The sequence below is a fragment of the Beta vulgaris genome, chromosome 7 (assembly GCF_026745355.1).
Source record: "Beta vulgaris subsp. vulgaris cultivar EL10 chromosome 7, EL10.2, whole genome shotgun sequence".
In the NCBI taxonomy this organism is placed as follows: domain Eukaryota; kingdom Viridiplantae; phylum Streptophyta; class Magnoliopsida; order Caryophyllales; family Amaranthaceae; genus Beta; species Beta vulgaris.
The window spans coordinates 58628650-58652192 of record NC_079208.1 but is presented as its reverse complement, the minus strand read 5'-3'; the positions used below and the strand labels follow the sequence as shown (position 1 = coordinate 58652192).

The window sequence follows — 23543 nt, the reverse complement described above, 5'->3', positions numbered from 1 at the left end:
GAATAATAAAGATGAGAAAACAATAAAGATGAACAAACAAAGAACACAAGGATTTACGTGGTTCAGTCAAATTTGACCTACGTCCACATATGAAGGATTAGAACTTCTTCATTATAAATGGAGAAAATAAAAGAGAAAAATACAAAGAGTCTTAAATTTATCATAGGCTAAAAGTGTTTCTAAAGTGATGTATTACTAATAATGAACACCAATAAGCCTTTTTATAACATAAGAAATCCCGTACAAAAAACCCTAAAAGATAACTCAAAATGAAAAAAATAATCCCGTACAATGGGTCAGGTGTGGGATGGGTCCAATAAGACCAAGACCCTTATTTTTTAAAGTGGACCCATACTTGTCTCAAACCCATTGGATCTAAAAAATTCAAACTCTTACCAAACTGTTATATCTAACAAATCCTCGTTATAAAATGGGTCCTTAAAATACGTGTTATTTTTAAATTATCGTCTATTAATTATTTAATATATATGTTCTTTTAACCTAAACTTATAACTCTAGGAAGAGTAAGTTGATAGTGTCGTTCATCTATATAGTTTAAATTTGATATATGCTGCTGTATGGCCCGTATCTGCAGACTGCGTGTACAACTATTTTAGCCCTCGTGCATGGTTCATGTCCTCGTGGGCTTGTCTTCTTTATTAATATTGTCCCGCGCATGCTTATTGGAAGAAGTTGTTTGAATCACAATAACTTAACAAGGGTACTTCTTAATGCCCAAACATACAATCTATATAAATTCCCATACAAATTTAAATAATCTAATAAGCGTGAATGTTAAACTGAGTTGGTTAATATATTTTAAATGACGTTTGTAAACAACGAATTGTGTCACATGACGCTATTTTTTAGAGTATTTGCTACATGTACTTTACATAAAGTAAAAAATTAGAAAATACATGGTACTTGAGATATGATCTCATAACTATAAGTTTACATACTAAAGTATTAACCACTAAAGTAAGTAGTTTTAGTGTTATAATTTTAAAGTAAAATATTAATATACGAAAGTTATAATTATTCGGGACATAATCCGGGTGACGCATTATGAATTAATTCTTAATTCTTCTCAAGAGAAGGATATCTTGATACTTTCATTTTCCTTACCTTTTTAGCATAAAATCTAAATAAGCTACAACTTGAGTATTGAAACTTTTTTATTAAAGACTTAGATACGTTTAGGTCATTTTGGTATTACTATCCGTTCATCTCTTTACATAAGACGTGTATAATATTTGTGATCGAGTTCTAACATTTTATTATTATAATTTTTTATTAAAATACTCATTAAGACAAACTTATGAAATAATTTTTACAACTTTAATTCATGTGTGAAGTTATGAATACTCTTATTAATGTCTCGAAAGATAAATGTCAACATAAAGGAATTCCCGCCAACCAAACATAATGCTATAAGTGTAGTTTAACTACTAGTTTTAGGACCCGTGCATGATGCACGGGAGTATTAATTGCTTGATAGCATAACTAATGATCAATAAAAATAATCAAAATAACGTAACATATTTAACTAATCATATATGAAGGCATCAAATTGTTATTTACAGAAATGATTTTTTGTAACGCAATCTATATGTTTGAAAACACTTCCTTGTAAACTACGTTTGTTGTACTTGTACGCACTCCGTGTTCTTTGTCAAAAGGAAGTATCTTCAGACCTTTTTTGCTCGTAACTCTGGAAACAGCAACATAAAATTAGCCGTGGCTAAAAATAGGTCTCGGGAGATACAGGCCTACATGAGACAAAGATTGTCCTTGACTTTTATTTATAGTCATAGCAAAACAAACCATTAAAGGAAATTGACGTCTCTGAAATCTGATAGGAAACTTGGTGGAGTCCGACGGCGTCAATGTCATTCTTGGGATAAAAACTTTTGCACCCACATTACTTCCAGAAATAACAGTAGCTTTAATAACACGATTACCTAAATGATTGACGACTAACCTCGTGCCATTACATAATCCAGATGTTTTATCAATATTACGTAGAAGCATAACGGGCGCACCAACCTTTAATCGTATGCTATGATTTGGGAGACCAGAGCATTTTATTGTATTGAGGAATTCAGTGGAGTATATTTCGTGGACTCCAAAGTTTCCTTCCTCTTTGCTTATAGCATCCGAACTCAAATAGACTTTCTCTTCTCCTGGAATAGTAGATAGAACATTATCATTTACGATCTCCACTATCTCATTTGTTGGAGCCAAAATAGCTCTTTCTTGGAAATATTTAGCTTCCCAAATATGTTCCTGTAGGTCTGGATACGTGCTTTCAACAATTGCTAAAATCGGATCGGCCCCGGGATCTATAAGGATATCTTTTGCAATCTCGATGACGGCTTCACCATCATTAGGACCGCCAACATTTTCATCTCCAGCGCTTAGTATCCACTCTGAGAATTCTCGCAATTCATCAACAGAAGATTTTGAGGAACTGATTGTAATCTCATATTGCGAGTAAGTCTAAGAGACCTTACACGAATCCCATAAGTAAGACGAATTAACGGTGGCGAACACGATATCCTGCCTACTTCCCTTTGGTACAACTGGTAATATCTGCTGAGATCACCACGGATACTACCACTTTACCTCCAAATGGTCGATGCAAGTTATCCCTATCAACAGACCTCATTATGTCCCTCAAACTTCTATCAAGTGCTTCAAAACAATACTTATGCATCATCGGAGCTTCATCCCAAATGATAAGTTTTGTCTTAATGAGAAGATCAGCTAACTCCGACCCAGGGAATTCCGGCGCAAGTAGAATTTTCATTTACATTCAAAGGGATACCAAATCTAGAATGAGCTGTTCTTCCACGTGGAAGGAGGAGAAGAACAATTCCACTCGAAGCTACTGGCAATACAATTTCGCCCTTCTTTCTTATTGCAGCACATAATGTTTTCCAAACATATGTTTTACCCGTCCTCCATAGCCGTAAACGAAAAATAGACCTCCTTCTTCACTCGAGACACATCCAATACTTCTCGATAAATCATCGACTGCTCATCAGTTAAACCTTTATACAATTTGTCGTGTTCCACGGTCATTTCCTCAATGTCATATGAAAGCTCATCTGCTATAAGCTTGTTTTGTCCTTCAAACATGATTAGTTCATCAGGAAACGATATTTCACTGAATCTACGCAAGCTGCTACCATTACTTTGGAGCATGGTTTCAATCTCAGCCAATGCAAAAGATTCGATTTGATCATCGGTTAAATGCAGGTCTGTGAAACATATAAACAAAACAGTAACCTATATTAAGAATGCAAATTGCTAAAAAGTATGGTTTTTGACTAAAAAATTTTTCGTAGTTATTTACCTTTATTTTTTTGAAGACAACGCTGCTTGTAAAGTATGTCATCAGATAATAACTGCCATGTCTTATGCCAAACTTCCTCCGGCTTCGACATGCTACCAGATAATAGTAACATAGAGAACAAATGTCTTAGATAATACCCTGATTCTCTAAAACTTGCTTCTGTTATTGCATCGACATATTCCTTGTCATCATCAAGTAAACCCCTTGCTAGCAAGCTTCCTTGAATGTAGGATACACTACACCATCAACCGTTCTAATGTCTTCGTAGCATGTCCGCCTTTTACAAAATTAATAAAGTTCTAAGGTAGAACTTCTCTCCAGATCCGGTGAGACATGGTAGATTCGTCCTATTGTGACACCTTAGATCTTGGTCCACTCTCTCTGTGCCTGTTTCCAAACAAATTTTGTAGGGAACTCCACATAAGTAAGCTCCCTAGCTTCTTCATATTTTTGGTTACATTGCATCCAAGCTAGGAATTTCGTATTGTCAATATGAGGTCTGTCTAGTACGATTCCAATCCGCATGGTCGTTAAACAAAACGGTTTGTTCTCCCGGTAGATGAAAACTTAATCTTTCAACAGCAGGGGTTCGATAATGTATGTTGAATCCAAAAATCCTCCAAATTGCTTCACACGCCGAAATATATCGGCAATCATAGTACATCTTTATTTCATCTATTTCTTTAGCTTCACCTTCTTTCTGTTTATCTTGATAAGCCGCAGCTGACCCTATCATATCCCTTGTTTATATATTTGAACAAATATTTAATTGATCTAGATTGTTACACCATTCAAGTTTATGTGTCCTTGATATTTACGAAGCAATTCAGCATTATACGGAACAACATACCGATTATCAAGGTGAACCCCACTCTTCTCAACTATAGATCCATTATCTCTTCGTCTGTACACTGGATATCCTTCATCATCTACCTTAGTTGCCTCATTAACCTCTTGGGAAAATGCTTACTGCATTGCTTGTCAATCATACACGGAGCATTTGTATTTGCTGAGCCACATGGACCGTGCATCATGTACTCGCTTACTGCTTGATATAGTTCTGGATCTTCAGATTTATCAGGCAACTCAGCACAAATAATCTTATCAATATCTGAAGCAACAGGGTATTTGTCTCCCTGATGCATGAACAACAAAATATGAGCTGCGGCAAACCACGCTTTTGGAATTCAACTGTATAAACCACTGAAAATAAGCAGACAACAAAATAGTTTTGATATTCAAGTTAAATAAAATAATAACGATAGCAATCCAATTAAAAATAACATATAATAAAAATAATAATAATATAATAGAATAAGGACGATGTCTAACATACCAGCCCTAACCCTGCCAAATATTTTGCATCTTTCAGATCTTTCACCACTGGTCTAGTTTCATCTTAAAAACTCGACATATGATGTCTGGCCTATCCTCTGGCCTTAGGCCTCTTTTTTTTACAAATCTAGTAATCTCAGGCCACTTAGGATTACACGTAAATGTTATGAATAAATCTGGATAACCATACCATCTGCAAATAGCCATCGCATCTTGATAGTTTTCTCTCATATAACTATGTCCTCCTGTGAAGGAAGATGGCAATACTATACGACTTCCAGTCGAAGATCCCTCTGTTTCACCTCTTCGACAGCACCTCTTAAATTCTTGACATTGCGAGCTCTCAAGCTTTGTTGGTTGTGTCTAAGAAAAGACAACCTTTCAGCTTCAATCATTGTGTAAGCATCTACTAAGAATTGTTGTAACAACCTCTGAGATAATAGTATTGTTGCCGCCTCCAGAGCTCGGTCTTGTATTCTGTATGCAAAAAACTCACGCATTGTGAGTTTAAACCTCTTTCCTGTTGAACCGTCTGATGGAGTCTTATCCCTGTGCATAATATCTGTTCTAAATCCATCTTCTCCGTATGGAAATAATAGTGGATATTGCATAGCGAGGTAAGAAGGATGAAGTTCGGAAATTTGTTGTAGCTTTCCACCCTTCTTTCGATAATTATATCTCTTTTGTCGGCACTATCAATATCTCCTACGATAAGTGCAGCTACTTCTGATGTTGTTGGCAAATTGTAAGTTCTTCCATCAGACTCTCTTTTGCCGATAAGTTTTAATTTCAAATTCTCACACGTGTTAGATGCAAACCTATCCCTAGCCATTCTAAAATTATGAGCTAAAGGGTTATTATGATCTAACATATCTTGTAATTCTGCACTAAGCGATCTTCAAACTTGTCTGGGTTTGATGTACTGGTAAGACATAATTAAATAAGTTAGGATTTGAAAAGGAATATAAATTAAACAATTAAAGTTACAATGATACTTAAATCCATTTACTATGTTGTACCTTGCAGCTGTTTTCCTGTTCTTTATTTCATCCTCAGTATCATATATGTAAAGCTGAGAAAACTTTGGTCGTGCACCATCAGCAGGCAATAAAGTACCTATTAAGTGATGATTTTGACCACCAATTTGTAATTATATGGACCTCGACCTTTAGTTGTAGGTGCAATAATCCTTCCACCCATTGATGTAAACGAATACATCATATTATATCCTCTTATATTTCAAGAAAATGGTTGCTTCTATTATGTTTTTCTTCAATAGATCATAAATAATTTGAGGTGGATGTTTTAGCAGAGGTAACTGAACCTTCCCTTGCATGCAACACAAGAAAACTTTGGCTTGATGTTTTTGGTTTTCTTGTTACTCTCTCATTAAACCACATTTCCGCGCCACAAAACTCACATACATATGTTGGGTCTCCTAAATCTGAGTAGCTCTCTGGAAAAAAAAAATCAGTAATAAAATGCAATATAAACATAATAAGAAGAAAACACAATAAATATATAATAATAGTACGACATTTCGCATGATATGCAATAGTTATTACAAATTATATGCCAACCTGTAACGATATCCATATAATTGACGTCGTTGTCACTATCGTCTTCTGTAACACATTCATCTTGAACGGTAGTATTTGATTGGTCATGAGAACTTGATTCAATATTTTCATCTTTATATAACAGTCATAAAAACAATACATTTTAGATACGATGTGAAAAGTACTTCAAATATTAGATACTTGTATTTAATAAGTAAAATAAAATTAATACCATTTATAATTCTCCGTGTAACTGATTTAAGGATATTTGAACTTCGAACCACATGTCTCTTAGATCTAACATTACTATGAGATTGTGCCAATTCCAACATGTCTCCAGAAATCATAGAGCTGCCTATTAATTATTGCGTTTTAGTTAATATAAAAAAAATCGATGTAATTATCGAATACAATCAGTTCATTGAATAGTAGAGAATGCATACCTCGAGCTCTTTTTTCTAACATAATTTGCTTTCTGTTACTTCTGGCAATATCAGAAGGAGATTGTGTGGCTAAAGTAAATGTCAAATAAATATCTTCATGGATTTTGCATATTAATTTTATTTAATCGTTTAATATAAATAATAATAATTACATATCGAATGTATGTAAAGCGTATACCGTTATAACAATGCTGGTAGGATTATTGTTAGCAATAACTGTGTTTAGCGGTGCCTCAAAAGACGAATTAGAAGATGATGATTGCAAATCTAGAAAAATAAAAATTTGTATATTAATTATCTTAATATCAACATTAAAATTTAATTACCATATAAAGGGAATTTATCATATATATATTTACCTATACGCCCCAATGTTGTAGTACAAATAATACTTGAATCATTAAATATTGTGCTTATTGACGGTGAATTAACAACGAATCCATCTGAATATAATACGAAAAGATAAAATAAGTTTATATTTAACATAGATAATATTTCGTATAATAATAGCCTCTATAGTACACATCTATACCGTTCAATGAACGACAAAAAATATTGGAATTAAATACGCATTGTTGCGTCCCTAAATTGGCCGAAACTTTTTCACGTCTTTGGATAATATTAGTTTTCTTTTTTGCCTTGCACATCGTTGTTCAATTTGTTTTGATACAACTTGATTTAGAGATCTTGAGGATACTGCAAACAAACAAAAACAATACAATACAAAAAGTGAAGTTATATAAAGACAATATAATTGCCAAATGAAAACCAAAAAAACGATAATTTGTGAATATATAATTAATTAAATTTAGAATAATAATATTTTATTATGACTATATCTGATGTAATCATAGTATCACAAATAAATTAATATTGAGAGGGTTAAAGATAATATGTTTACATATAAAGTCTTCTTAAAATTCATGTTTATTGACATTAAAATAGACTGCTTTCATGAAATTAACCTATATATTATTTGTTTTCTTTTAAAAAACATAGAATAACATTAATAACATACCATTTGATTATGTACAAAATATCAAATTATAAGCAACATGTAGTGATTATATTTCGGTCAAGACAACATTTATAAGCAACCTTTGTTATTATATTGTGATGATTCACATGCATTCCTTATTTACTTCATTTCATTACTAAACTAATGACAAACTTCTTTATTCTCTATCTCTCTAACTCTCTCATAATTCTTCACAAATCTCTTCATCTACTCTAAAAATTTCCAAAAAACTTTCTTCATTTCTCACGATTTTGTCCTACAAATTTTCTATTCTCAAAATCAAATACACAAAATCAACATCAAACATGAGAACACAACAAAAAATCATATTTTTTGTTCGCAATCTCTCGGTAGAAAATAATATGGAAATTCTACATATTTCCATTTTTTCAAAGTTTTAATTCGGGAATTTCTCAAATGTTGATTAGTTATGGGCGAATTACTTGCAAAATGTAGTTGCATGTCATCATCTCAACATATTCAATATGTAAAAAAGATTTTTGGTAAGTTTTAATTTTCTTTTTTTTTCGTTTTTTTATATGGTGTATGTTATGTGGATATGTAGTTTTATATTTTTTTTGCTTTTGCTTATAAAAATATGAATAAATACAATAATGAATATTCGAAATTTCATTTGCATGTAAAAATTATGATGAATAATGGGTGAATTTAAGTTAAAAAGTTTAATAGTAAGTGAGACAATTATTTCGTTTATAATTTTTTTTCTTCCGATAATAGTATACATGATAAATCTATAATTTAAATTTTTCTTTAATTATAATAATTCATATTACTGGTTATTAATAAAAATATGATTGAGTAGTTAGATTGCATATTAATGTTTATTGAAAATTAAGGTAAGAAACAACTATTTTTGTTAATTTAACATGTTTTTTTTTCGTTTATGTATATACAGTTTGTATTATATTTATATGCAGTTTTTACTTTTTATTGAGAGATCTTAAAAAGATATGAATAACTACAATAAATTATATTGTTATATTGATTAGCATGTAAAAATTTGGTGAATTATGGGTCGATTCATCATAAGTTTAATAGAAACTGAACAAAAGATTTTGCATATACAATTTTTTTCGTACGAACATATAATTATACATGATGAATTTATAATTACATAATTTTTTCATTATAATTATTAATATTATTGGTTATTATTACAAATGAAATTGAGTATTTAGATTTCATGCTAATATTTCTTTAAAATTAAAATATTATCTTCAACATAATGAAAATAATAAATAAAGTCCTACTGTTTTTTAAAATTATAATTTAAATGTAAAATAGTGTACTATTCAATAATATGATTTTATTGGTTTTAAATATATAGATGTTGGTGGAATATCAACAATCAATTGGTATATTTTATATTCGGTTGAGCTGAATTGAATTTCAGGTAAATTCTTATTTTTAACATTTTGTATTTATGTACATAAATATATATTTAACGAAGGTTGATTATAATATTTATTAAAACGAATTTTGCAATTATGTAGTTAAAATTAAAAACTGGGTTGCATGTCAGTATGTTGCAAAGGAGATTTATTAGACTTCAAGAAAATACATTGTAAGGTATTAATTTCTTTATTCTTGTATTTTTATGCACCATATGTATAGTGCTCGTTGTAATTAGATTAACTTTCATTTTCAAATCCTAACTTATTAAATTATGTGAACCAATTGTTAATGATATGTATTAAAATGTTATTCCATACGACCAAACGAATATATGAAGCAAAATTAATTTTTTTTATTTATAGTAAATTGATAAAAATGTTGTTTCTATTAGTTTTCAAAAAAAGAATACACAAACAAATATGACATCTATTATTACCATAACATATTGTATGTCATATATAATTACATATAGAGTAGTACAAAAAAATAACTACATTCATGAGCTTTTAACTATTTTAACATTATAATGGGAATATTATGGAATAAAAATATCATTAGATATGTCGCATAAAGGAGTTCTTTGAGTAATACAACTTATGTGACTTATTTGAGAATGAAAATGTAGTTCTTGCTCTTGACTAACATTATCTGCAAAACACCAAAAAAATGTTATATTTCACATAACCACAAATATTAAATGATATATTAGAAGCAAATATGTATAGACAAATTTCAATGAACAATTTGAGAAGATTCTCTCTATGCATGAATAGTGTCAAGATTCCAAGTGAGAAAGATAAAAAAAACAGAGGGAGTATATTTTAAAAAATTACCTTAAAATAACTCAAGATCATAATATATCTAATGCTAATAATAATTATGTATTAAAAACTTTATTTGAAATATGATGTCATAGTAACCTATATTTACTTTTAAAAAATACAGGTTGACATATTAAACAAAATATGAAGCAATTACAAAGCATGTATATGATTCTAAATTTCAACTATTTTCGAATTATTATGGTTTGGCAATTAAAAAAAATAAAATATTATAGGGAAATTGACCACAATAATCGAAACTATGATTGTTTACTTTTAGTAATTACCACTATGAATTATTTAGAAATATTACAAATTATGGGACAGGTCTTCAAAAATTGATCCAATGACTTAAAAAAACATATTTTTTTCAAAAGATAAGAAACCTATTTAATGGCTCAATAAAATTATATGACACTTAATTTGTTCTTTTAGATGCTTTTATTCTTTTATTTTTTGTGAATCTCCTTTCCCACTTGCTCAGTTTTGGCTCATCCTTTGCTTGGTTCGAACTTACTCCTTCCCCTGCTCCCCTTCTCTTCTCAAAAAAGAACTATATGGAATATTACCATATGACGATAGCGTTCAACCATCTATATTAGTAGTTTGGTTTAAAACATTCAAATTGATGTTTTATATTATCTTTAATATAAGGGTTATTGTTGTAGATGCAATATGTCGTTTTATTAATGATGATTCCCCTATTCTCATGAAAAAATAGTGCAAAAAGTTTTTTCTGCTAAGATATGACACGCACTTAAAAAAAATGATGAAAAACACACTAATATGCTGAAACAATTTTTGATTTGTGGCCGCCACATGACTTTGCATCCTCCTAGATTTGCAGCATGCCTTGAACAATGCCTCGTATGTATATATATCCTTCCTCACTATAATCCTCCCATTAAGTAGGTTTCGATTCTCGGATATTTTATTAACTAATATGCTACATTCTAGTCATCGTATAAACTATAACATAATTTTGGATACTTTAAAATCTCAGGTACTATAGGCAAGATCTTGTGTAAAATAATATAATTATATTATTTTTTTGTTAAATTTAGTTTATGATCATATAAGTAAAAAGCCATTTTCTTTCCTAATGCCTAACATGAATTAAGGCCAATTTATTGTCAATTTTGCTCCTAATTTTAAAATATTATTACATTTTGTTACTGAAAATATGATAAATATATACATATATATAGAAATATCGTATAGAATATACCAATTTAATTATACTCGATTGTTTATACGTTATTCTATCATGACTTCAAAATAATTATTATGAGTTCATATGTAATACATATAATGTCCCAAATGATTTCTTATGTCTCTCCTACTTTATCTACATAATCTGCCAATCTCTATAATTGTACAAAACCTTTAGAATATCGAAAAGGACTTATATTTCAAGGAACGTATTATAAAATCTTAAATTTATATGAAATGTATCGTAAAGTACTTGTATGAATTTTTTTTATATTTTAAAATATAAACTTATCGAAAAGTATTTATATGAAATAGTTATATCATAGATTACATGTTACTCATGTTAAGTTGTGTGTGTCAAATATTAAGTCGTAATTTATTTTGTTAAAAATTTGTTAAAATAAGGAAAATCACGACTTAGTATTTTTACCACATACAACTTAATATTAGTAATACTAATTGGCCTACACTTAGCACTTACCATCATATAAATTGGAATTTTAACACATGATACTTCAAATTGATAAAATAAAACTTTTTCGTTCGTTCATTTTGCACAGATCCAAAAGCAAGCTACTTAGTTATGTAAGATGATGAGTTTTATGTACTAACACTTGCAATTTCATATACAACATCTCCCTTTGTACATTCTATAAAAAATGTATACATTTAATTGAGTATGATACACTTGTGAGTTACTTCTATAATACATTTGCGAATTACTCTTATTATACACCCATGAATTGTGATTTAAGTACGATTGAGATTACCCGTGACTCCCATTACCCAAATAATAATAGGAGTAATAGATTTGACTGTACACTCACTACCCATTACCCACATTATTTTATTAGTCCTATATATAAACTTGTAATTTTCATTTGTACACTTGTAATTGCAATTTGTACACTGAGGCCCGAATAATAGTTTTGAGTACGATGATTTGATCTAATTCTAAGTGTTAACATTATTATTTGGCAATTGAAGTTCAACAACCACACTAATCTCTCCATCTCATACTCTGCAAAACATTATCACCCCTAAATTTTATCTTTATTTCTGAGTTTTTTGCAGGGATATACCAGGATAATAGGATATTTTGTAGGGTATACTCACTAATATTTTTTTTGTGGGGATATACCAATTTAAATTTAAGTTTGTTTAAAAGTAACCAAAAACACTATTTTCGGCGAGAAAGTCAATTTTCGTCTTTTAACTTGCTTAATTACTCTTTGTATAGTGTGTGATATTCAATTGCTTCTCTTACATTCATTTTTCTCCAACTTCATCACTGTCACTTTGTGGCTCACTCGCGAATTCCTACTAAGTCAAAGGCCGAAAATTTGACTTTCTCGCCGGAAATAGTGTTTTTGGTATTTTTAACAAAACTTAAATTTAGGTTGGTATATCCCGACAAAAAAACTATAGTAAGGTATATCCCCACAAAATGCCCTATTACCATAGTATATCCCTACAAAAAAACTCTTATTTTCTGCGGTCAAATGCAATCAAAGATGACGATTCTCTCTGTTTTTCTTGGTATGGGCTGCAAGTTTTCTGTTATATGAATGGAAGATTATAAGAAGCTTCTCCTAAAATCATGGTGATGAATATTAATTGTGATTTAAAATATTATAATCATGTATTTAGAATATTTTAAAACTGACTTCTAACCCGTGTGGTTAGTGGTTGATGTAGTTGATGTCATGGCGGATCACATGTCACACCTTTTCTTCTCCAAAAAGAGTTGACTGAAATAGCCCTTGCTCTATCTACTGCTTTCCTTAGAGTCTAAATTAAATAACACTAAGCCATACATCCACTTTCGCTCCCACTTTTGACAGTCTCGTTCATCATCTCTCTTCCCTTCTTGCACCGTCGCTGCACCATATTTGGTTGGCCACTGTCCTAGCCATGCTTTTAATTTTAGACCCATGTAAATTGCACAGAAAATTTATTATTTTATAAATTTAAGATTACTTTATGTTATTTTCCCTAAAATCAGGGTTTAAATATTTAACCCATTGATCTACAAAAGTGATAATATAAAAATTAAGAATATAAGAAATAATATATACATAAAAGTTTGTTAAAGTAAATTTTAATTTGCTATTAACCATATACAGGTTTTCTAAAGCATGAGTTGTTAGCTATAGAAAATCAACGGTTGGATTCATGATTATTTACTTATTTAAAGAAAAAATGACGCACTCTATTCTTTAATGTTGTTATCTTTGCTTATTCAGAATCTTGGATGCACACATTTGATCATCAATTTTTTGTAACATATCATTAACAAATTTAATGGATTTAGGAATATCTTATAGAATATGTTTAACACATACGGAGTATTAAGATAAAATTATATTAAAATTTTCAAATTATGGACCTTGAAATAAAAGTGAATGGACATTGTTTTTACATATTGCCATAATAATGTCACTAACTATAGCCATCGTATAAGGACTTTTGAACTCTATAATAACAACTCCATCTAAATTTGAAAACTAATAGCTTGTGATTTATATTTTATGATCTTATATTAAGAATAATTAAAACTGGCTTATGACCTATACGTTGTACAACTATAATTTTCGTAAATTGGACTTGATATATAAATTTTAGTTCAATACTTTTGAATTGGCAATATGAAATACTTTTTACATATTACCATCAATATCATGAACTATAGTCAATGTTTTTATACTTTGAGAACTTCATGAGAACAATTTTATCTAAATTTCAAAACTAATAACATGTGATTTAGATGTTATGATCTTGTTGTCAGAAAAATTAGAATAGGCTTATGACTTGTATGTTGTACAACTATGATTTTCGTCTGCTCACGATATTTTTTTTAAAAAAAGCGTTGTGACAAATTTGCTTAAATCGTATCTGCAAGTTTTGCAAAATAAACAATATTGAGCATAGTCATATAACATCATATTCCAAAAATCATATTTTGATTTTTTAAACCTAGTTATAGTGTAAAATGCGACTAACCATTTTTTTAAAAAAAGTTGATTTTGAAAGTCTTTGCTCTACCCATTCCTTTACTTTGAGAATCAGATAAATTAAAACTACCATTCACAATACTGGGACTCAATCATGCAACCAGTTCATCTCCAGTTGCTCACATTTCTCTCTGGCTTCCCTTTTGCACATTGATAATAGATTTGTTGATGCAAGAAAAGAAGATGAAGGCATAGTATAAACTACTACATTCTCTCTCCTCAATTGAGTATAAATTTCATTTTTCTAGATAAATAACCATCTTTTTGCTTGAGCATGTTGATTATGATACTAAAGTGTAAAATTGTGTCTCGGTTTTTAATAAATCGTCATAAATCAATTGATCAATCCCTAAATTTTCTCTAAATAAATCGTAAAAGTTAACTTAATATATGACTCGGTTTTTTATTTATCATATGAAAACCGTAAATAATAAAGTGTCAAAAATCAATCCCTAAAATCATGTTTTTCAAATTAGGAATGATTTTAAGTTAGGTGATCAACTTGTACATGATTTAAGCATCCACATATTTTATTTCCATATTTTAACGATTGTAATTGATTTACATAAGCATGATACGGCCATACGGGGATCATGATATTAATTGCCTCATTTATACCATAATTAATGCAATTAACATTTTTTTTTTACCCAAAACATAACAATTTCGAGAATCCATATACATAATGCCATGTGGATACCGTATTAATAGGCTTGCTTTGGTTGTGCTCTAAAATTGTTTGGCTAATATGAGCTTGCCACGTAGGATTTAGGATTTTTCTTTAGATAATAATATAAATAATTAATGTATAGGCCCATACTGAGCTACTACATAATTACATTTATTTGATTACAAATCATACTCTTCTTAACTTTTTTTTTTACCTCTCTCGTTTATAGCAATATTCCAATCACTCCTATTATACATTATCCTACTTATCTATATCTATATTATTTAGAATCAAATGTATTTGTACACACCTACTTAACTCACATTGCTTAGATAATCTCCATTTCAATCAGGATACTATAAATTAATTGCGAAAACTTTTATTTTCACCCCAACATAATAAAATATACGAAATAGATAGATAAGTAAATAAATACTAAAATCATTTTGTTGCTAGAGCATATAGCCTATTACCTATATGAATAATCATGCTCAGTCAAACTTATCATCTATCACTATTGTTGGATAACAAACTCCTGCACTTGGGACTGATTCATTAAAAAAAAAAAATCCATTTTTTCCCCTACGACTCAAAAATCTTTTTCCCAAACACACTTTTTTATGATGCTCTTTTGCATGAAAATTACTTGTAACTACTTGCTCATATTTTGTCACAATCATTTGGACTAATTCAAGAAAACGTTGACAATCTTTGCATCATTTTCCTAAGCCTCAACACAAAAGAAGAAATTAGTACAAACCCATATGTAATCTATGGCAAATTTAGCACTATCAGAGTTGTGATTCCTCCTTCATTGCACACAAAAGAACTGATTTCACCCACCCATGTGTAATCTATGCCCTCAAACAAAGAAAAAACAGCATAAAACAAAACTGAAAAAGCAAGAAAATCCATTAATTCATAGGAAGAATCAACTATTTATTCAAACCCATTACAATTTACAAAGAGAAAAGTAGTATAAACATACTTTAGTAAAGAGATGATATGAAAAGATATAGAAGGATACTATATAAGAATAGCAAAGCTCATGGCTCACGTGATTATCTTATTATCATAGGAGTAGTAATAAATTTGTAAAATTTGATAAAGATCAATTATAGGCGCCTATGAATCAATTTGGATAACAATTACAACTAATGTCTTTGCTTCCTCTTTCTATCCTCGGTCTATGATGCTTGATGCTACTGACGTGGTTCTCGTGGATTTTCTCTTTCCTCTTCCTCTTCCTCTTGGTCTATCTACAGTTACATTGCTACTGGTACTTCTGGACTTCCTCTATCCTCTTCCACCGTGGTCGAGCATTTCAATTTTATTGTGCCTGGTGGTGGTGCGGCAAGGCTAGGAATGATTAATGGATTTCAATTGACCCTATTTATAATAATTTCATGCCAAAACGTACGCAATAAGCTTCGATACATATTTAGTGGAAATGTTTATAATTAGCTGAAATCATGGACATGCAAAATAGACTTAAGGAATTTTTTCCTATTTGGGTCGATTAAAGCAAATCATATATACAAATACGTCAACATTTGCTTTTTATTAAGGAAGATGGCAAAATTCACGTTTAAAAAAATTTGTTGTCAATTGGTAAGAAATTACGGGACATAGAAAAATTATTACATTGATTTAGCTTAAATTAGGCAATGATTTTTTGGGAGTAACCAATTTTGGTAATAGAATTGGATCTTTTAAGATTGATTGATAATTTAAATTACTTCCCGTATTTAGCTGATTAGTAAAATATTCGTAAACTTTCAAAAAAGGCAAAAAAAAAATTCGGCCAACAATAATATTACATTGAATTTTGAATTACGAAATTGTACCCATATATAACTCTCAATCACAATATTATATGAATGGAATATCCTTGATTTCCGGAAATCTCTTATGAGATCATGATATTAATTGCCTAAATTAAAAAATGAATCATTTAATTTCCGAAATTATTTGCATTTTTCATTAATTTTTCGGCCAAAAAAACATGCATTGCCACGTGGACACTCTCATTGAGCGTTTAATTGTGAGAAGCTCTAGAATTGCTCGGTTAATGTGAGCTTGACACGTCACCTTTTGTCTTCTGCTTTAGATAATAGTATAGATAAAAGTTATTTTTCCTTATTGATTCAAATGAGGTGCAAACCAGACTAAAGAAAAAGAAAATAAGAGTAAGCTAAACAAACAAAACTAAGGAGTAGAGATGTCCGCTGGTGCCAGTTGGACCGTGGGTCCTAGTGGATTGAACTGAGATTTCACGGTCCAGGACTGGACTGTAAAATTTACGGTTTGGGTGGGATAATGGTCCATGAACTGAAAAATCTTAGTCCATACCAGTCTGTTACCGGTTTTCATGGTTCGAGAAGCGGTTATGGTGGTTTGTGGTGCTAGCGGGCTAGCGGACCGACATGAGATTTTTTTTTTCCAAAGTTTATTATTTATTATTATTATTATTATTATTATTGTTACATAAAACCTTTAATATTAATTAAAATATATATAATATTAATGAATAATTTCATTATTTTTGAATTTGGTTGAATTATAATATATGCAATTTGATTAAAATATATACAATTCGATTAAAATATACACAATTTGGTTGAATAATTACTTGGGTTGGGCTGGATCGCTTTCGTGGATCGGGCTGGGCGGTTTTAATAGCGGCTTTTCGTGGGCTGAGCTCAAAAAATCTGGCCTACGATCCACCGACCAATTTCACGATTCGAGCTGGACTGGACCGGGCTTTTTGCGAGCTCAGCCCACACGGTCCAAGAGGCGGATTGGGCTGGATTGGCCTGCACTATTGGCCATCTCTACGAATACAGAGGAACTTGACGTGGTAAAGCCATCCCTCTAACATACTCCACTTAAAGAGTTTTTTGTCAGAAACAACCTTTTAAAAGTGCAATTTTGTGAGAAACAATCTTATAAATTGTTTTTTGTGAAAAACAACCTTTAAACTCATTTTTTTTTGTAAGATCAGACCTGGTGCCTATTTTCCGACATTGACTGGAATTTTCCGGCCTTGACTTTTTTTTTACCCCCCTCTCTTTTATTTTACTTGGTATATATTAACTTTCCCTCCAATTTCCTTCATATAACCTACCCTATTTCAAAACCAACCCACCCTATCTTTCTCTCTCCTCTCTTTGGAACTGTGTAAGCATTGAAGGTTTGGGCTGCAATTGAATGCTTCTCTGCAGCAACAAGTAAGAGAATTTAAAAATCCTTGCTGTAATTTCTCTCTCTTCGGTAAATTATTTCTCTTTTTCTTTAGTAATTCTCTCTCTCTTAACTGTTCATTTCTCTCCTAACTTAAGCAAACACTTTAACAAACATGAAACTCACAATTACAGAAAGTAAAATACAACTGCAAATCCACAACCGCATTTCACCATAGCACGAAAACAAAGAAAATTGCAGATTAAGTTCAAAGGAATGTCCTAATTCAATTGATAAGATAAGCCATAATTCAATTGAAAAGATAACCCTAAATGTTATGAACAAGAAGAAATTAATTGGATGAAAAATCATAAACTTACCAATTGAAGAACCTTAAAATGCACCAAAGAAGATTTAGGGATTTTTTTGGGAAATTTTCGAATTTGGGGTTAATATGGAAAAGAGAGAAGAAGTGGTTAAGTTTGGAAGAGGGAATAAGGTGGGGTATAAGAAGGAAATTGGAGGGAAAGTTAATACCAAGTAAAATAAAAGAGGGGGAGGGGGGTAAAAAAAAAAAAGTCAAGGCCGGAAAATAGGCACCAGGTCTGATCTAAAAAAAATTGAGTTTAAAGGTTGTTTTTCAAAAAAAAAAAATTATAAGGTTGTTTATCACAAAATGACACTTTTAAAAAGTTGTTTCTGACCAAAAAAAACTCCCACTTAAATTCTAGACAAACTAGTAGGAAAATAATCTACAAATGAGAGTTTAGTAGATTGAGCGACTCTCTTATTGGCAAACCAATCCGCCGCGCGGTTTCCTTTTCGATACACATTTATGACCTTCACCTCCCAGTCCGACTTCAACAGCATAGCACAACAATGTAAGATATCATGGATGTAGTCTCCTGGGACCACTAGATCATTATATTGTTCAGCATTTGCACACAAATCACACTATCAAGTTGAATCTCCAGTTTCTTGATTTGCAGTTCAAGTGCAAGATCAATTCCCTTTGTAAGAGCCATAATCTCAGCTTGCAGTTTAACGAGCAAGTTGAGACAAAATTCCCTTGATGATCCGTAGTCTCCTCCCATCCTCTACGAGCTTCATTATATCGAACTTGTATAAATGCTCCATAATTCAAAGGAATTTCATGCCTTCTATCAAACACAAAGCAATTACGCCACTTACAAATCCACCATACAGTGTACTACAGAGTGGCTACATTAACTAGCTACAATTACAAAGTGTGTTGTTTCAAAACAATGCCTATCTCATCATTTGTTAAACTCTAATTAATCATATTTCGGGTGAGAGGGCTGAGTATTAGGCGGTGGTGGGGGTGGCTGTTCGCCAGCGTCGCCTGCCATGCGGTAGGGTGGAGAAAAAAAATTTGTTAGCCTTGCTCCGATACCATGACAAGATGAATTTAGGTGAAGTTATGTGTGTTGCCTCTCATTCATTGAATTGTGTATATCTATGTACAAGAGTCTTGAGCCGAGTCAGGTCCCAATTGAGGAAAAGCTCCCCAAAACACACTGCTGCGTCCGCAGGGCTCGAATCCGAGACCTCTGGTTAAGCTAGAACAACTCCCTAGCCAGTTGATTTAAGCATGTGTTGCAATCCTACTCTATTTAGGAAACATGTGATAAATATACTCCTAACACGGTTAACAATATAATATTATTTTCGTACCCATTATAGTCCAAGGAAATAAAAATATATGAATAACATTAACAGAAAGGTCGCTGTTCCAAAATGATTTGGGATCGGCTAACATAAATCATCCTAAGAAATTATCTCTATGACAAATGAAACAATGAATTTAAGGAAAAAAGAGCTTAAACACAAAGAAATGAGAAAGAACTGAAAGTGAGAGGAGTAAGACAAGAAAAAATCAAAGGAATCAGGAATTGAATAAAGATAAATATGAATGTACTTCAATATCAATAATAATCAGTCTTTCATTATTTCATGATTTGGAAAGTTTTCTCTAGTAAAATTTAATCGTATAATGCATGAATTTTACATGATATTTCATGAAGATTTACATGACTTGTGGGATTTTCCCACTGAACAAGTTCCTTGATTCCTTTCTCAATCTCTTTTGTTTCCCTCATCAAACAACTTAAGCAAAATCCAATTGCACTAAAACTCATAACAATCTGACTCTTCATCTCTTCCTCATCCTCTGGAAACTGAATTTTATCAAATACATCCTTCAAATGCTCTAGGTACAAGCTTATGATCTTCTCCACATCTTTATCTTCCACAATCATCAAGGCGAAATTCGTCGATTTTCCCAACTCAAGATCAAATGTTTTGCCACTTTTAGTGAAGTCCTTTTCAAGTACTAACAATGACTTAACAGAAGTAGTCTCTTGAAAGGATTTCATTAAAGTGGCTATAATTTTTCCTACATGTTTAACATCACCATTAATCTTATCCAATTCATCCTTGATTCCAATCACATCAAGTCTTTGGATTTGCTCTTCTAGGAATCCAATAGCATTAGCCACAAAAAGCAAGAGATCACCCATATTTGAGAATGAACCCATCAACTTCTTGTAACAAGGAGTATTAAAAGGCAAGTACCAAAAATTTGGTTCTGCCTCAGCTTCACCAACATATTTTTCTAGCTCCTTGACTTGAACTTTGATGTTTTTTGCGCTCACAAGTAGCTCGTTTTTCGACATTGTAAAGAGATCAATGGAGATGAATGAGCCATGAAGCGCGCCGAGTGTTTTGGCTAGTTGAACTTTCCCTAGTGTTGCACCTCTAGTAGGATGTAACAATAGATCAATAACAATTGAGCAAGATAAACCAATGAAAGTTTCCACAATTCTTGCTATGGCAAAATCAGATGGTGGACCAAAATTTCTTCGGCCTAATATCAGAATTGCACCAATAACTGCAGAAACTGCCCCTGCTTGCCCATACATTTTGCTCTGTTGAAGAAAACTGGTGAAAATGAACCAAGGTATAAGTGCTATGAACCTTATTTGTACAAATCTTTCGAAAATAAAACAGCCTAAAACTCCATATACATTGCCAATAACTGTTCCTTGGAACTTAACATTGGCAACCTTAAAAGTAGCCTCTCTAGCTGCTGCAAAACTCACAGCTACAGGTAGGCCTGACCAGAACCCATTGGGCTTACTATAATAAAGCCCAAATAACACGGCAAAGCCCAACGATAGCGAGCATCTAAGTGCAATGATAAGTCTTTCCTTGAAGAGTGAAGTGGGCCAGTTAGCCCAAACCAATTTAAAAGAAAACCCATTTTGGTGTTCTATAGTCTTGTCATATGGTTGTTTTTTTAAGGTTTTTTGGTCAAGTTTTGGTGAATTTTGAGGAATAGTCATGGCTCTAGATTGAGAGTGTAATAGTTTCATACAAAAGAAGAAGAAATAAGAGGGTAAATTTGACTCATTTGATGGAAGTGTTTCAAGTTTTTGAAGGAAGTTCATAACTTGTCCTTCACCTGATTCAGGGAAAGTTAGTGTTTCACAAGGCATATGACTCCTAAGTTGATATAGATTTTGGCTGATTTCTCCTTGTGTTATGTCCATCCCATCTTTCACCCGTTGATCAAGTATTGAAACAGGAACTCGCGCGTTCATTAGCGCGATTTCCATCCCTCTTAATGGTGTCTCAAGTTCTTGAAATCTATCCCCTGGATTCTTACAATAGTTTCTAAGATACTGAATGAAAAACCTCTCCCAATGCATGCTTTCCTGCTCAAAATAAATTCAATAGAAAAAGTTAGTCCTACAGATTTTCTTCACTTTTTTCATTGATTAACATGATTAGTTGATTATAGAAAAGGGTTATCTTACTTGTTTGGATTTGATACATTGAAGATATTTCCTAGCTTTACCAGCTAAGCTTTTGGCTTGAGAGATCAATGCTTGTGAAGTTGTAATATCTTCAGCACAAAATGCTTTCACAAACAACTTTAGCCTCTCTGACGCGTTCTCTGCAAATAATTTGCTGTTTTCTTTCACCTATATTACATACAACAAGAAAACAGAATTAATTAATCTCCCAAATTGAAAAATCTCAAAGAACTTCTACTATTATTCGAAAAAATCAGCTTAAAAATGATTTGAGCTATTAGGGTACGTATATACATGTGCAAAATAATACTCCTGTATTTTTTTTTTGGTAGGTAAAAATCCGCACATGAGGGCAGTGATGTAGATGGGATTCGATCCATATCCACATATAAATTTGCGTCTATAAGAATTCTAAACATGATATTTCATTGAAAAACAGAATAGAACTAGTAGTACTAGAAGTAGTATTGAAAGAAGTATGTACCTGAGATGAAGCAAGGTGAGGATATGGAAGCAACAAGGCCAAAAAACAAGCGAAAGCACCAACAGCAGTACTAGCAGCAACACGCATAGGATGCATGACAGCATCAAGTTGATGAGCATTGATATAACCAATAACATAAATAATCACAAGTTGGCCTAAAGCAATTCTCTTAGCCACAGCATGAGTTGATTGAGGGAACGCAATAAAGAAAGCTGCAATAGCCAACACAACGGATGTCGATACAACAGAGAGGCTAGTAGGTCCGCCCATCATCCAAAGGCACAAGATGGCCGGACAAACAGTTTGTAGCGTCGCGTAAAACGCTAGCCAAAGGCCTCGAATGGTGTCGCCTAAGGTGGCATTGGTGACAATAAGTATCATAGCTACATAAGAAAATGCAGGGAATGTAACTTGTTTTTTTACTGAGTTTGGACCATATAGAGTAATGCATCCTACTATAACACAAGCTAATGCTGTTCTTGAAGCTGCTATTAGGCTCGATTTCCAAAAATCGCGAGTTCGAATCCATTGCACGCTGTTGAACATGGTTGTATTATTCATAGCTATATTTGATGATAATTAAGCTAAGATCATGAGCTTACTAGCCAGTTTTGTCTCAAGAATATGATACTTTGGTTACTATTGTAGCTTCAGAAATATTCTGAGTGATAATTTGGTTACTATTGTAGCTTCAGAAATATTCTGAGTTATTGATTGAGACTAATATAAAGAAAGACAAGGAGTTAGAGAACAGTAAGGAGAAGTGGCCAAGGATTAATGAACTTCAGGGGAATGAAGAGGGGTATTTGTAGTGAGGCATAACCTCTTTTTAGTGGTAAACAATCTATAGTGACATTTCTGTGGTGGGACCCACTTTTGCTGCTATTTCTTAACAAGACCAGTTTCAACTTTTCATATTTTTCTATTTTTTTTTTATTACTCCCTCTCAACGTTATTAATTTGTTTCATTTTAATTTGCGCATTATTTACATATTTTACATTTATCGGATTATTTTTTTATATAATATATAAAAATAATGTTACTATATCATATAAAATGAAACTGTTTCAATTTAATTCTTTGAAATATCAAATCACTCTATTCCCTGAAATTATATTCACGTGCTTTTAAGAAAGTCAAATTTCATCAACTTGAACAGTACCATATTTATTACCAGTCCACAAGGTGAA

At 31.7% G+C, this 23543-nt stretch overlaps 1 protein-coding gene and 1 pseudogene across 1 annotated transcript; both read right to left on the bottom strand.

The window, feature by feature from the left end:
• Positions 1-1613: 1613 nt before the first annotated feature.
• LOC130589582 (uncharacterized) lies at positions 1614-5250 on the bottom strand (annotated as a pseudogene).
• Positions 5251-19942: 14692 nt separating this feature from the next.
• Positions 19943-23122, bottom strand: LOC104900148 (hypothetical protein). The gene is made up of 3 exons (XM_010687504.2): positions 22353-23122; positions 21869-22036; positions 19943-21766 (listed from the first exon to the last, which is right to left on the bottom strand). The coding sequence occupies exons 1-3, from the start codon at positions 22911-22913 to the stop codon at positions 20033-20035; spliced, it is 2463 nt and encodes an 820-aa protein (XP_010685806.1). The 5' UTR covers positions 22914-23122; the 3' UTR covers positions 19943-20032.
• Positions 23123-23543: the final 421 nt, after the last annotated feature.